Raw genomic sequence first — 14,604 nt, 5'->3', positions numbered from 1 at the left:
GCGGCAACATCCGTGCCCCCCGCCTCTACAGGTACAGCCGCCACCCAGCGCACCAGCCCCGCCCTCCCAGCAGCCCCTCAGTCTTCGCTCCGTGCCGGTTCGCCCAGGAAGGCGCGCGTCTCCTTCGCCCCAGGCACCTCAGCCCCTGCCCCTGTTGCCCCTGCTGCCCTCAGTGCGGAGCTCATTGACCTGGTAAGGACGCTCATTGTTGGGCAGACGACCCTTTTGAATGCCATCCAGGGTGTGCAAAGGGAGGTGCAACAGAGCAATGCGTACCTGGAGGGCATTCATTCGGGTCAGGCTGCCCATCAACGAGCGTTCACTGCTCTGGCCTCAGCACTGACGGCAGCCATTGTCCCTGTTTCCAGCCTCCCTCTTCTGACTGCCTCCAGCCTGTCTCTGTCTCCTGTTCCTCAGCCTATCCCATCCACACCATCAGACCAGCCTGCACACACCTCAACACCCAAGAGCAGCTCATCCAAACACAAGCACCACAGATCCCGCAAACACTCACCCGAGCAACACCCAGATGCAGACATGCCAACAGCCACTGCCACCCCTGTGTCCCCCTCCTCCTCGTCTCCCTCCTCCCTCCCTGTGACGTCTACACTCACACCTGCATGCACCCCAACATCAGCCAGTGCTTCCATCACCACCTCACCCTCCAGTACAGTCCACACTCGTGCAGTCACCACCCCCACTGCCATGTACACGTCCCCTGTGTCCTCTCCCACTGTGTCTGTCACCCCCTCTTCCAAGACACACAAACGCAGGCAGCCACCCACCCAACAGCCATCCACCTCACGACAGCCTACAGCACCAGCACCTTCACCCAATGACAGCACACCTGACTCTCCTACAACCACCTCCTCTACCTCCACTTCCATCTCCACTTCTCCTACCCTTTACCTTGGCCCTAAAAAACTTTTCCTGGCTAACCTTAACCTCTTTCCCCCAATGACCTCCCCCATCCATCTTCAAAGAGTCCCAAGAGCACCGCAGCCACCACCAGCCCAGCTTCGGGTGTCACTGTTGTGCCTGGGTTCTGGAGCCCACCCTTTGCCAGCAGTGACACATCGATCAGCAGCAAGGACACGTCCAGCCCCCCCCCGGCAAGAGGACCCGCAAAACCAAGGACCGCCGTGAGAGGACCGACAGGGCTGCCCCCAAGGAGCAATGTGCGGCCACTTCACCACCCACACCATCTGGGGGAGGCAAGGGCCCGAGAGCCCCATCAAAGGAGCGGAAGGGCAGCAGGAGCGCGGAGAAGGTGGACCCCACATGCCACATCCCAGCTGGGAAGGAGGACACTAAGGAGGCCAGGAGTCCGTCACCGAAGGGTCCAGAAACGTCACGGTCCGAGGGCGACTGAACAGGGAGTCCAGGCCAGGTCTGGCTCCCTTGACCTGCTGGATGAGCACCGCTGAACAGGGCCCGCGGTGCAGAAGAGTACCGCTGAACAGGGCCCCGCCGTGGAGATAGGCACCGCTGAACAGGGCCCGCGGTGCAGAAGAGCACCGCTGAACAGGGCCCCGCCGTGGAGATAGGCACCGCTGAACAGGGCCCGCGGTGCAGAAGAGCACCGCTGAACAGGGCCCCGCCGTGGAGATAGGCACCGCTGAACAGGGCCCGCGGTGCAGAAGAGCACCGCTGAACAGGGCCCCGCCGTGGAGATAGGCACCGCTGAACAGGGCCCGCGGTGCAGAAGAGCACCGCTGAACAGGGCCCCGCCGTGGAGATAGGCACCGCTGAACAGGGCCCCGCCGTCTCAAGCACCGCTCCGCTGGGCCCCGCCGTCTCAAGCACTGCTCCGCTGGGTCCTTCCTGTCAAGCACCGCTCCGCTGGGCCCCGCCGTCTCAAGCACCGCTCCGCTGGGCCCTTCCTGTCAAGCACTGCTCCGCTGGGCCCCGCCGTCTCAAGCACCGCTCCGCTGGGCCCTTCCTGTCAAGCACCGCTCCGCTGGGCCCCGCCGTCTCAAGCACCGCTCCGCTGGGCCCCGCTGGGCCCTTCCTGTCAAGCACCGCTCCGCTGGGCCCTTCTTCTCAAGCACCGCTCCGCTGGGCCCTTCCTCTCAAGCACCGCTCCGCTGGGCCCCGCCGTCTCAAGCACCGCTCCGCTGGGCCCTTCCTCTCACGCACCGCTCCGCTGGGCCCTTCTTCTCAAGCACCGCTCCGCTGGGCCCTTCTTCTCAAGCACCGCTCCGCTGGGCCCTTCCTCTCAAGCACCGCTCCGCTGGGCCCTTCCTCTCACGCACCGCTCCGCTGGGCCCTTCTTCTCAAGCACCGCTCCGCTGGGCCCTTCCTCTCAAGCACCGCTCCGCTGGGCCCCGCCGTCTCAAGCACCGCTGAACAGGGCACCGCCGTCTCAAGCACCGTTGATGGTTCACTGTGCCCACCATGCCTCCTCCTTGACCAGTGGAGACTGTCATCCACCTGATGGACTGTGGCTTTGCACTCCCCAGGATGGTCCAGTGGGCAGCCCACCCACTGTAGAGACATTGAGAGACTGTGGCTTTGCACTCCCCAGGATGGTCCAGTGGGCAATCCACCCACTGCAGAGACTTGAGAGACTGTGGCTTTGCACTCCCCAGGATGGCCCAGTGGGCAGCCCACCCACTGTAGAGACATTGAGAGACTGTGGCTTTGCACTCCCCAGGATGGTCCAGTGGGCAGCCCACCCACTGTAGAGACATTGAGAGACTGTGGCTTGGCACTCCCCAGGATGGTCCCGTGGGCATGGTGGCTCCTCGTGGATCTGGCGTCGTGGACTCATGTGGCTGTGGTGCCCCCCCCTTCCCTTCCCCCTGAGGTGCCTGTAGTTTTTACATCTGATGCCCCTGCAGTGTTCTCTCCAAAGGACTCAGGTCTCCTGTGTGGGCTTTGCCCTTGTTTCTCAAGACTTTGGCCCACGGACATGCTGAATTCGTAGGATGTGCAGGACTTGGTACTTCAGTTATACACTGATGTGTATGTCATTTGTTTTGTTGTGGATATCTTTCATGGTTGTACACTAATTTTCTGGAGCTTTTTGGAACATAAATATTTATTCCAAATATGATTATGTCCTAGCATTTTTCAGGGGTGTTTGGGTGGTGTCACTGTGACTTGGTGCTCTGCATTGGTGAGTACATGATTGGGGGGGGGGGGTCGCATATGTGTGTGCCCGTAACCTTTCGTCCTCCCCCTCCCGTGTGTCGTAGGTGCAGTACTCACCGTTGTCGTCTGCGCCGGACTTCGTACTCGTGGTAGATGAGAAGGTAGACGAGAGCAGGTAGGATGTTTAATTCGGGTTCCATGCTGTCCTCCGTACTCGTGGAGTGTGTTTTGGTGAGCGTTTTCCCGTTCGTAGTCTGTTTCCGCCGTGTTTTTATTGGCGGTGCTCCCGCCCCGGAAAAGGTGGCGGATTGGTGAGTTATGATAGTGTGGGCGGTACATTGTCTGCCGCCTGCCTGTTGGCGGTGACCGCCGCGCTGTTTGTCTGTACCGCCGCGGCGGTCGGAGTGTTAAGTTGGCGGGCTGTGTTGGCGGTTCCCGCCAGGGTCAGAATTCCATTTTTTGGACCGCCAGCCTGTTGGCGGGTTGGCCGCCGCTTTAACACCGACCGCCAGGGTTAGAATCACCCCCTAAAACTCAAATTAAAATGAGCACCCAAACTAAAATGAAAAACAACACAAACTGACCAAAACAAAATGACAGTAATTCCAAGAATAACTGTTTATGTTACATTGTTTAACTGCAATCATTCTACAAACTAAGATTAAGGATTAAACACAAACCCAGAATGTAATGTTATAGAAATTCTGAACGGTGTAATGAAAGAGAAATTAAACTGTACAAGTAACTCTCAAGCTAAATAAATCACTAAAAACAAACTACAATTGAAGGCAATTGAAGGCAAACAATCAATTTAAGAGTTAGGAACATTATGGTTTCTGTTACACGTTGATGGTTCATCAGTCATTCATGTTATTTATTTATTAAGTCTGAAACTATTTCATATTTTTAAAATGTATATTTCATATTGAACTAGGAGAGAGCAGCTGCTACGCTATTAAAATAAAAATATAAAAATAACACTTTATGCTGAATATTAAAATAGACGTTTCATCTGAAAGATGAAATTGTGTGGAAAATGTATTCCTAAATATAAAAATGGGAAGGGAACCGTTAGAAAGACTTGAACTGCCTGAGTCACAAAACAAGTTGTAAATTTACACTAGTAGGTATGCTTCTACGTTTAGAGTGAATTTAACATCTTTTGCACACGTACATTTGTTGTGAAATATACAAAAAAATCCACTGCCCTTCTAGTGAAGCTTCGACTGCTGACGCTTTCCAGGAGTGTCCACATGTGTAATCTTTTAACCATGCACATTAACAATTATACATATGAATGCCAAGGAAAAGTGCATCTGTATTGTCAACTTTGTATTTTATTTTTCTCTCCACAGAAAAAATGCTTATGCGTGAGGGAAATCCTTTCTCCTACACTCCACCAATTTTGGAGTGCTTCCTGTCCAATCTCACACTGAATACAGCTTGAATCCTGCTGCCAACAGGAATGCATCTTCAGGATCGGTATTTAGCTTTGCAAAAGTCTGCTAATGCCCCAAACCCACAGGTGTTGGGTATTTATCAACTTTACAAAACATTCTAGCCCGGGAAGACCCACTGCCAACTACAGGAAGTAGCGTGTAAATTTAGTGCTGTCAATACACAAGTTTGTACTTGTAAAATCTGCTCTTGACGTTCAATTAGGAATGCAAATTGCTTCATGAATCTCGCCCTAAAATGATAAACTCTGAACCGACGCTACTGCAGGCTGCCATAACCCTTGCCTCGTGGTTTCCTGTGCTAATTTTTTTCTTTTTGCTTCTCGCCCCGTTGCCGCTGCGTCAACGTGGCCCCACCCCCCTCCCTCCCCGACTCTCCTTTTGCCTTCTTCCCCCAGGCTTTCCCGCCTCGGTGCCCGGCTGCCCCGCCTCCCCTGACATCCGATTGGTCCCTCCACCCCCTCCTCCCAGCTGACACTCCCTCCCACCTCCCCTCTTATGCCGGCCGCAGCGCGGTGAGGACAGCGACCTCTGACCCTGCTCCTAGCAGGTAGGTTGCTCCCTCTGAACCAACGCTACTGCCGGCTGCCATAACCTTGCCTCGTGGTTTCCTATGCTCATTTTTTTCTTTTTGCTTCTCGCCCCATTGCCGCTGCGTCCCCGCGGCCCTGCCCCCCTCCCTCCCCGAGTCTCCTTTCGCCTTCTTCCTCGAGGCTTTCCCGCCTCGGTGCCCCGCTGCCCCGCCCCCGACATCCGATGGGTCCCTGGGGCGCATGCAGTGGGTGAGCCGAAGACCCGTCCGTGCAGAGACCGCGCCCAGCGCCAGACCCCCTGGCCAACACGCCTGCACCACCATTCACTATTACACTGCCGCCGAACTCCACGCCCTCAACCCAGGAAGCACCTCTATCTGCTTCCAGTCCACTCCAACGCGCACCAGAGGACCCTTCTCCTGCAAAACCTGTAACTTCACCTGCAGCCTAACCCCCGAACACCATACCAAAACAACAGACAGCCACCTAAGATGCATCATGCTGAACACCCTCTCCGTCCACAAACATGCAATTGAACTCTGGGACTTACAGACCACACACTCGCCCGACATCGCAATCCTCACCGAAACCTGGATGAACTCCGCCTCAGAACCAGACATAGCCATAGCCATACCAGAAAACTACAAGATCACAAGAAGAGACCGCAGCAACAAACCAGGAGGAGGAATCGCCATAGTCCACAAAAACACCATAAAAGGCTCCACCAACTCCGACGACACCATCAAATCCGCCGAACACCTCCACTTCACAATCCACATCAACGCCAACAACACACTCAGAGGAACACTGGTCTACAGACCCTCTGGCCCCAGACCACAATTCTGCGACAACATCGCCGACACCATCAGCTCCCAAGCCCTCATCTCAACGGACTACATCCTCCTCGGCGACCTGAACTTCCACCTGGAAAATAACAACAACACCAACACCATCAACTTAATCGACAACCTCGCCAACCTTAGCCTCAAGCAACTCGTCTCTTCACCCACCCACTCCGCAGGCCACACACTCAATCCCATCTCCTCAGCCAGCGACCACATCTCCTTCAGCCACACCACCGAACTCAGCTGGACAGACCACTCATGCATCCACTTCTCCTACCAGAAACCAGTCACCCACCACCACCGCACACAACCTCCCCGACACAACTGGAGCAAAATATAAACGGATCAACTGATCTCCACCCTCGCCAGTCTCCCCCCCCCCGGGGACCCGGGATCCCAACACAGCCGCCACAATCTGCATCTCTGGATAGAAGACTGTGCCAACACCCTCGCATGACTCAAAAAACAACCAAACATCCCCCACAGAATCAAGGCCAGCTGGTTCACCCCAGATCTACAGGAATCCAAACGGCTTTGTCGCAAAATGGAAAAAACCTGGCACCGTGACCCCACCAACACCAACTACATCGCCTTCAAGGATGCCCTACGCAAACACCACCAACTGATCCGCACCACCAAAAAGACCCACTTCAAAAACCGAATCGACACCAACGCCCACAACAGCAAAGAGCTCTTCGGCATCATCAAAGAGCTCTCCTCACCCAGGACCTGCTCCAACGAACCACCGCCAACACAGGAACTCTGCAACTCACTTGCAACCCACTTCCATCGAAAGATAGAAGAAATCCACAACAGCTTCAACTCCCAGACCCACCAGCTAACTACAAACACCTACGAACCCAACGCTCCAAACAACGCCCACCTCCTCCACACCTGGACCCCTGTCAACATAGAAGACACCACCAACGCCATGGCCTCCATCCACTCCGGATCACCATCGGACCCCTGCCCACACCATATCTTCAACAAAGCTAACACCATCATCGCTCCACATCTCTGCAACACCATCAACAGATCCTTCGAGTCAGCCACCTTCCCAGAGAGATGGAAGCATGCAGAAATCAACGCCCAGCTGAAAAAACCTAAGGCAGACCCTGAAGACCCAAAGAACTACAGACCGATCTCCCTCCTCCCCTTCCCGGCCAAGGTCATCGAAAAAATCGTAAACAATCAACTATCCCGATTCCTGGAAGACAGCAAGGCACTCCACATCTCCCAATCTGGATTCCGCAAAAAACACAGCACAGAGACCGCACTCATTGCTGCCACAGACGACATCAGGACCATGCTCGACGAAGGAGAAACAGCAGCACTCATCCTCCTGGACCTCTCCGCAGCCTTCGACACGGTATGTCATCAGACTCTCCGCAAACGCCTCCACAACGCTGGAATCCGCAACAAAGCACTGGATTGGATCTCGTCATTTCTCATGGGCAGAACCCAGAGAGTCCGCCTCCCGCCGTTCCTGTCAGAAGCCTCTGGAATCACCTGTCACGTCCCCCAAGGATCCTCGTTCAGCCCCACCCTCTTCAAGGTTTACATGGCCCCCCCTCGCCAACATCGCATGAACATACCACATCAACATAGTATCCTACGCAGACGACACCCAGCTGATCATCTCCCTCACGAAAGCTCCGACAACAGCAAAGGACAACCTCTACAACGGACTTCACGCCATTGCCAACTGGATGGAATCAAGCCACCTCAAGTTAAACACAGACAAGACAGAAATACTCATCTTTGGCACCAACCCCTCAGCTTGGAACGACTCCTGGTGGCCCACCTCCCTGAGATCCGCGTCCTCACACACCACCCATGCATGCAACCTGGGCTTCATCTTGGATTCCACACACAGCATGACTCGGCAGGTCAATGCCGTCTCCTCTTCCTGCTACAACACCCTCTGCTTGCTCTGCAAAATCTTCAAGTGGATTTCCATCGACACCAGGAAAACCGTCACCCACACCTTGGTCAGCAGTCGAATGGACTACGGAAACCCCCTATATGCAGGAATAACAAACAAACTCCCCAAAAAATTGCAAAGAATCCAGAACGCATCCACCCGCCTCATTCTAGACGTCCCACGCCGCAACCACATCTCACCACACCTCAGAGACCTACACTGGTTATCAGTATCAAAGAGGATCACCTTCAAAATCCTCATCCACGCACACAAAGCCCTCCACAACACAGGTCCTGCCTACCTCAACAACAGACTCACCTTTCACACCCACGCCCGCAACCTTTGCTCCGCCAACCTCGCCCTTGCCTATATCCCCCGCATTCGCCGCACCACCGCCGGAGGAAGATCCTTCTCTCACCTAGCCGCCAAGACCTGGAACTCCCTACCGCTCCACCTCTGCCTGACCCAAGACCTCCTCTCATTCAGGAAGCATCTCAAGACTTGGCTTTTCGACCAGTAGCTTTTCCCCCACCAACACCCCCAGCGCCTTGAGACCCTAACGGGTGAGTAGCGCGCTGTATAAATCTTTGATTGATTGATTGATTAAACTAAAATTAAACATAAAAATGAAAAGAAAAACAAGTTACATGGGGGAATCAACATATTAGATGCTAAATGTTAAGACAAACTAAATTCAAATAAAACTTTGAAATATTATCAGCGAGACAAAATGTAGCTTTGAAATAAATGAATAATGCTCTGGTATTAGCCAAAGTTGCTAAAACCAACATCTTTCTAATTTTGTATCAAGTGAAAACTGTCCGGAACGCTAATTGCTAACATGCTGTGGAGGAACATGAAACTTGCCTTTTTTCTGCCATAAAAGAGAAGTTTAGTAAACTTTTCTACTGCTTGCTTTATGGTCTCCGTGCAGCTTGGAACTTCTCCTGTGAGCAGATCCTGTGTATCAGCAGCCGGGGCAGGCCATGAATCGTCATTGAGATTGATCAGGTTGCCATTTGTGTCCTGCTTTTTGTACTTTTCACGTTTGCAGTCCTTCATTAGGAGATCCGCGATGTCTGACCCAACCATGGACTGCAATGAAAGAAAACTGTCTGCTAGTAAGTAGAAAAAACAGACAATCCTCCAGAATAATGCTAACATTATGTCCACAACAAGACAGGTTCTATAAGAATGTGACTAAGATGAAATAGTAATTGTTAAAAGGGAAATAGAAATCAAAAACAAAATTGGAAATTCATTTATTTATCTATTTCACAATGCTCTAAAATGCACTTTAGACTTTTGTAAGTGCTATACTGCAACCAGCACCCAAGGAGCATCATGCCACAGCTGAATCTTCCAACCATGTCTCTCCTACTCATTTCTAAATGCCTCAACTCAGAACCCCCACTGGTGTAACAGCTGCCAGTGCCCAGTGTTGAACTGGCGCATAGGTAAATCTGGCAGCGCCACAAGGGCTAGGCTGACAGATCAGGCTATAGACCAATTTCCTGGCTGTTTGTAGGCCTTTTTTAAGGTCTGGTGAGCTGCTTTTTAATGTTGATTTTCCAGATATTATCACCAACATTGTCTGCAGCAAGCACAGATCCATGGAAACTTCGATTCTTTGCATAACACCTATGAAGTGTGTCTTTACAAGTTAAGAATGTGGGCCATATTTTGTAGCTATCTGATTAGCTAAAAGGATCCACTTATATTTAGGTGGCAGGGCCTATTTTCTGTCCCAGTCCAAGGCTAGTAGTGCCCATCCACTACAAATGCCCTGGCAAACTTTCTCCAGTGACCAATCTCTCATCTCTTGCTGCCTATCCCAGCTTAGGCATACATCTTTGGGGTCGAAGTGCAAGCCTAAATGAGCTGTAACATGGCAATAGCTACCCTTTCCTTCAGTGGTCACTGGGAAGAGTCCCACAGGTAAAATCTCCCCACAACTGCACAATTTTCCAGTCTAGTTGGCTGTCTGTCAGCACCCTCGCCTCCGCAAAACAAATAGCATAAATCGAGCATATGACAATGGGCACCTAAGTCTCCTATATCTCACAGATATTCATTGGCCTTGGGCTTCATAGGTGTCTCCAAAGGGTTAGGGTCCCCCTGAATGGTTGGGGGCACCCCAGCACTGCAGAGTGTGCAGGCGCCTACATTACGCCCCTGTGCTACCCAGATCTGCTTGGATAACTCAAAACTTAGTGCCAGTTTCCATGCCAAAGCTTCGAACACCTTTATGAAAATAAAGTACAGATGAACAAAGCATTTTTCCAAACGCAAACAGCCCAATTCACTGAATCGGGCCATGTACGAATGGAAAAATGCTTTTTCTAAAGTACACAATGCAATTTGGTAACTTGTTACTAAATCGCATTTTGCATTTGCGATTCGGTATTTGGAAGGGGCATGTTTAGGGCATCCCTTCCAAATACCGAATAGGTATGGTAAATATAACTGTTTTGCGGCCAAATTACAGTTGCAAAACAGTAATACTTTACCACCAGTTTAACAGCAGTGGTAACCCAATTGTAAAGGGGAAGGGGTCCCAAGGGACCCCTTCCCCTATAAGAATGTAAATACTAGTATTTTTTAAGAGCAGACAGTGGACCATTGCCTACTGAAACTGCAGTTTCATTTTTATTTTCAAATGCATCTCGTTTTCCTTTAGGGAAAACAGGCTGCATTTAAACAAAACGATTGTTTTATTTAGAAGCAATCACAGACATGGTTGTCTACTGACCTCAGCAGGTCACCATCTCTAGGATGTCTGGAATCCCTAATAGGTCACACACTGCGGCCTACCTCATTAATATGCATGAGGTAGGTCTATTTGCGACCCACTAGGACTCACTAATGAAACTCAAAAGACTTTCATACTTTACGAAATTGGTATTCCTAATATTAGTACATCTGGCCCTAAATGCTTAGCAGACTGTTTAGCTCTAATCCCTTCAAATACTGACTGAAAACTGAAATTAAAATTGAATTGTCTTTGAGCAAATAGTTTTTTGCAGTTGGTGCATAGCAAGTTCTGACACTGATCCTAAAACAAAAAAATATATTTAAACACATTAGAGGAGGTCACTTGAAGAGGGAAACTGAGAACAAGAGAGAAGAGGAGAAAATATAATTTACCCCAGACAGTGGTAAGCTTGTGCATCGGCCACCAAAAAAGCATATCAACCAAGAATTGTTGCATGTCAGTCTTTGCTAAGGATATTATCCCAGTTTCAGTGTTTATTGATTTACTCATCCTTTTGCTCTCAGTATACAAAAATGGGAAAGAGACCAAAATACCATCTACCTTAACATTTCCTAGAGGGGAGCAAAGGTGTGATATTTTCTTCTCCATTGACATATAGAGAGAATTCAAATTCTGTGTCAGGATCGGAGGCTTTGGATTATGCTTCTCTTTCTTTACTGTATTTTCTACAGCAGCCAATAAACTTTAATAAAACCAAAAACTACATATCCCATCAGCACTAGTAGTCCTAGCATGCTCAATCCCAGGTCTGCTCTCGCTATAAATGTCACTGATCCTAAGGTCCTTCCTCTTTCTCTGCTGCTACGCAGCCGAAGATAAGTACTCACAACTACATGTATTGTCATTTGCTGTTTTCAGTGTGTTTATTCATTAGGCCCGTGGAGCGGGAGCAGGGCAAAGCGATGCTCTTTTATAGGGTTTCCCTTTATTTCTAAAAACTGGCATGTGCGCTTTCGCGCTTGACCCGTTCCCCTTTGTGGGTTCGCTTACATTGCTCTACTTCGCGCTTTCACTCAGCATCGGAGCGTGTTTTCATTACGCTCCGATCTCTGGGGAACGCGTTGTTTCTATTTCTGGTGTTTGTCCTGGCCTCCGAAGGAGACCAGAAGAGCGCAGCATAGAGGACTCTGTCCTCTTTCTATTTCGACAGTCGCGCATTCACGGATGTCGATTTCTGATATTTCTGCATCGGAGATCGGTGTTCGTGATGCGTGATCACAGTAATTGCCAGTAGTGCCCCAGAATGCCCGACGGGGCGCAAAAGCGGTTTAGGGCTTGCCCTAGGGGATTTGCAGCAGGTGCTCCCTCCACACTTGGGGTCTGATTTATATTTTTTGCAAGTTTGCACCGATTTTGCATCAAAAAATGACGCAAATGCAGAGCCAAAAAAGTATAAAGCTGGCTCTTAATATCTGGGCCTTGAGAGACTCTGCCTCTGAGAATACATAGGAGTTTTTCTCCATTTTCTGTCTGCTGGGGTTGTTGTTTCCCCCCTTTTGAACTTCTTCTTTCCCTCCGGCTTTGGCGTATTTCGTAGAAGAGGATAAATATTTTCAGGAAGAGGCAGAGGTGCCCTTCGAACATAAGATGGAGGAGAGATTGGTACAGGCCCTTGGCCATCATGTACAGGACTCAGTAAATCAGGCCCTGATTAAGGCCTTAAAACCTTTTACACAGCCTTTGGTAAGATTTGGGCATAGAGAGTTAATGGGACGTCTGTCCCCGAGAGCACCTTTAGGATCCTTTTCCTCTGCTGAGCTATTTTCTCAAATGGCGAGTGCGGTCCGTAAGGACCACGAATATGGGCATGGGTCAGCGATGGATGCTGAATCCTTTCCAACACTGCCAGTACCTCGCAAGGAGGAGTCCCATTCATCTGCTTCACACTCTTCTGATTCAGATCGCGCTCTAGCAGAGTCCAGTCGGGCAAACGTAAATGCATGTCCATCACGCCGCAAAGGAGGCGGTAGCGCCCCAAAAAATGTTTTTTGACCCCGACAACATTACTCATCCCAGGTCTACTTAGTGGGTGCCATGTGCAGCACATTATGTGCAGGAAAGATTGTGCAAGGGATTTGACAAAGATGTGTGCAGTACTCTGCCTTCCGAATGTCCTCGCCTGTCATTATTAGGTAAAGTGTTTGATACCGTAGAACTAGACCCCAGTGTGGCTAAGTTTCTAAACAAATTTGCTAAGGACCCCAAGAAGGGCCTAGATTGAGCCTGGAAGGGTTGCCAGGAGAACCTTCTTGCCCTGCCGGGACCCAGTACGTAAATCTTGGAACTAGCAGTTCAGGCTAAAGAAGCCAACACACCTTTGGACCCGGACGCCATTCTTTAATGGGCTCAGAGAGCTATTTGCCTTTTAAGAAACGCTAACTGTGCCATGTCCACAGAACGACGGAAGTCATTTTTGATGTGCATAGACCCTAAACTGTCAGAACTCGCCCCTACGGAACTGGGATCTTTGGCTAATGGTCTACTTTTTGGGGACAAGTTAGTTAAGGACCTGGGCAAATATGTATCCACTTTTTCAGCATTGGATAAAGCTCAAACCTTGATGAGGAGAATGGTTAGTGGTAACCTTTTTACAAGGGCTGGACGCCATTGAGGTTGGGCGTCAGGCCGAGGATTTTATCAGGCCTCTCCCAGCTACAGCCAGAGAAGCAGAGGTTCCTATCAAGCCACCTCAGGATTCTATCCATCCAGATCCAGAAGAGGTCGTGGACGAGGTGCTGACAGCACCTCAGACGCCTCAGCTTCAGGTAAGAATAATCCCCTTTGCAGAAGTGGTTCTTTGGAGGAGGTTAAAGTACCATTTTCACGTATGGACGTGTTTACCCCAAGACCCTTGGATTCTGCAAACAGTGCAGGGTTACAGACTAGAGTTTTACTCCACATCCAAACAAAGTCTGCCCCCCCCCTTCCTTTCAAATTTTCCCAAACAGAGAGCTCTTTCATAGATGCGGAAATAGTAGCACTTCTGCGCAAGCAAGCGATAATCGAAACCCAACCCCATCCGACAGGTTTTGTCAGTACAATATTTTTGGTTCAGAAAAAAGGTGGAGGCTTTCTCCTGGTGCTAAATTTAAAGGACTTCAATTCATGAATAATGTACCGTCACTTCAAGATGGAGGGAATCCATCTATTAAGAGACCTCTTACAAGAAGGAGATTGGTTAGTGTGGCTGGACCTCAAAGACGCCTACCTAACGGTGCCGATTTTTTCTCCACACAGACGATTTCTTCTTTTTTGTTGGAGAGACCAATGGTAAGAATTCAATGTCCTTCCATTTGATCTTGTCGATATCCTAATCATGGCCCAGTCCAGGGATTTGGTTCTAAATCACCTGTGTTGGGCAATCCAGATTCTACACGATCTCAGGTTCTTCATCAACAGCGAAGATTCATAACGTTCCCCTCGAAATGTACAGAATTCTTAGGCTTTCAGGTGGATTCCATTCAGGCGCAACTGAAGTTACCTCTGAAGAAATGTATCTCGATCAAGAAAGAGTTAGTGAGAGCCCTTGCCTCTCAGACTATACCATTAAGGACTTTAGCTCGCCTGGTAGGAATTCTTGCCAACCAAGTCGTTTGGGGTTGGCTCTCATTTGGAAGATATCATGGAGGCCGCAGTTTGGTCTTCTGATAATATGTTTAAGTTTTTTTTATCATAAGCCTATTGTTGATGTATCATCTGCTCTGGTGGATCAGCTTTGAAGTAGCATAATCCGAAGCCTCCAGTCTTAACATAGAATACAAACTTTTCTAGATAACGCAGCAAGAATTATCAGTTCTATTAAGGACACAGAGGCAAGGATTATCCCACCCTTATGGTTATCTTTGTGATTTTATATGATACTTTATTGTAATAATTATATGCTTAAGGGATATTTCATACATGTGATGATATGTGTTTAAATTTGACTGTCATGTTAATAATTGTTCCTTCCCTTGTTGTTCATGTTCATTTC

At 49.9% G+C, this 14,604-nt stretch overlaps 1 protein-coding gene across 1 annotated transcript in view; it reads right to left on the bottom strand.

Annotated features, from left to right (window-relative positions):
* Positions 1-14,604, bottom strand: part of SEC16B (SEC16 homolog B, endoplasmic reticulum export factor) — a 284,826-nt gene that overhangs the window by 203,613 nt on the left and 66,609 nt on the right. The window contains exon 10 of the mRNA XM_069231559.1: positions 8,723-8,950. Coding sequence (XP_069087660.1) covers positions 8,723-8,950 — 228 coding nt within the window. The remainder of the gene's footprint in view (positions 1-8,722; positions 8,951-14,604) is intronic.

Source organism: Pleurodeles waltl, chromosome 4_2 (assembly GCF_031143425.1).
Source record: "Pleurodeles waltl isolate 20211129_DDA chromosome 4_2, aPleWal1.hap1.20221129, whole genome shotgun sequence".
NCBI lineage: Eukaryota > Metazoa > Chordata > Amphibia > Caudata > Salamandridae > Pleurodeles > Pleurodeles waltl.
Note: the sequence above shows the minus strand (reverse complement) of the source record. Positions and strands in the feature narration are given on the sequence as shown.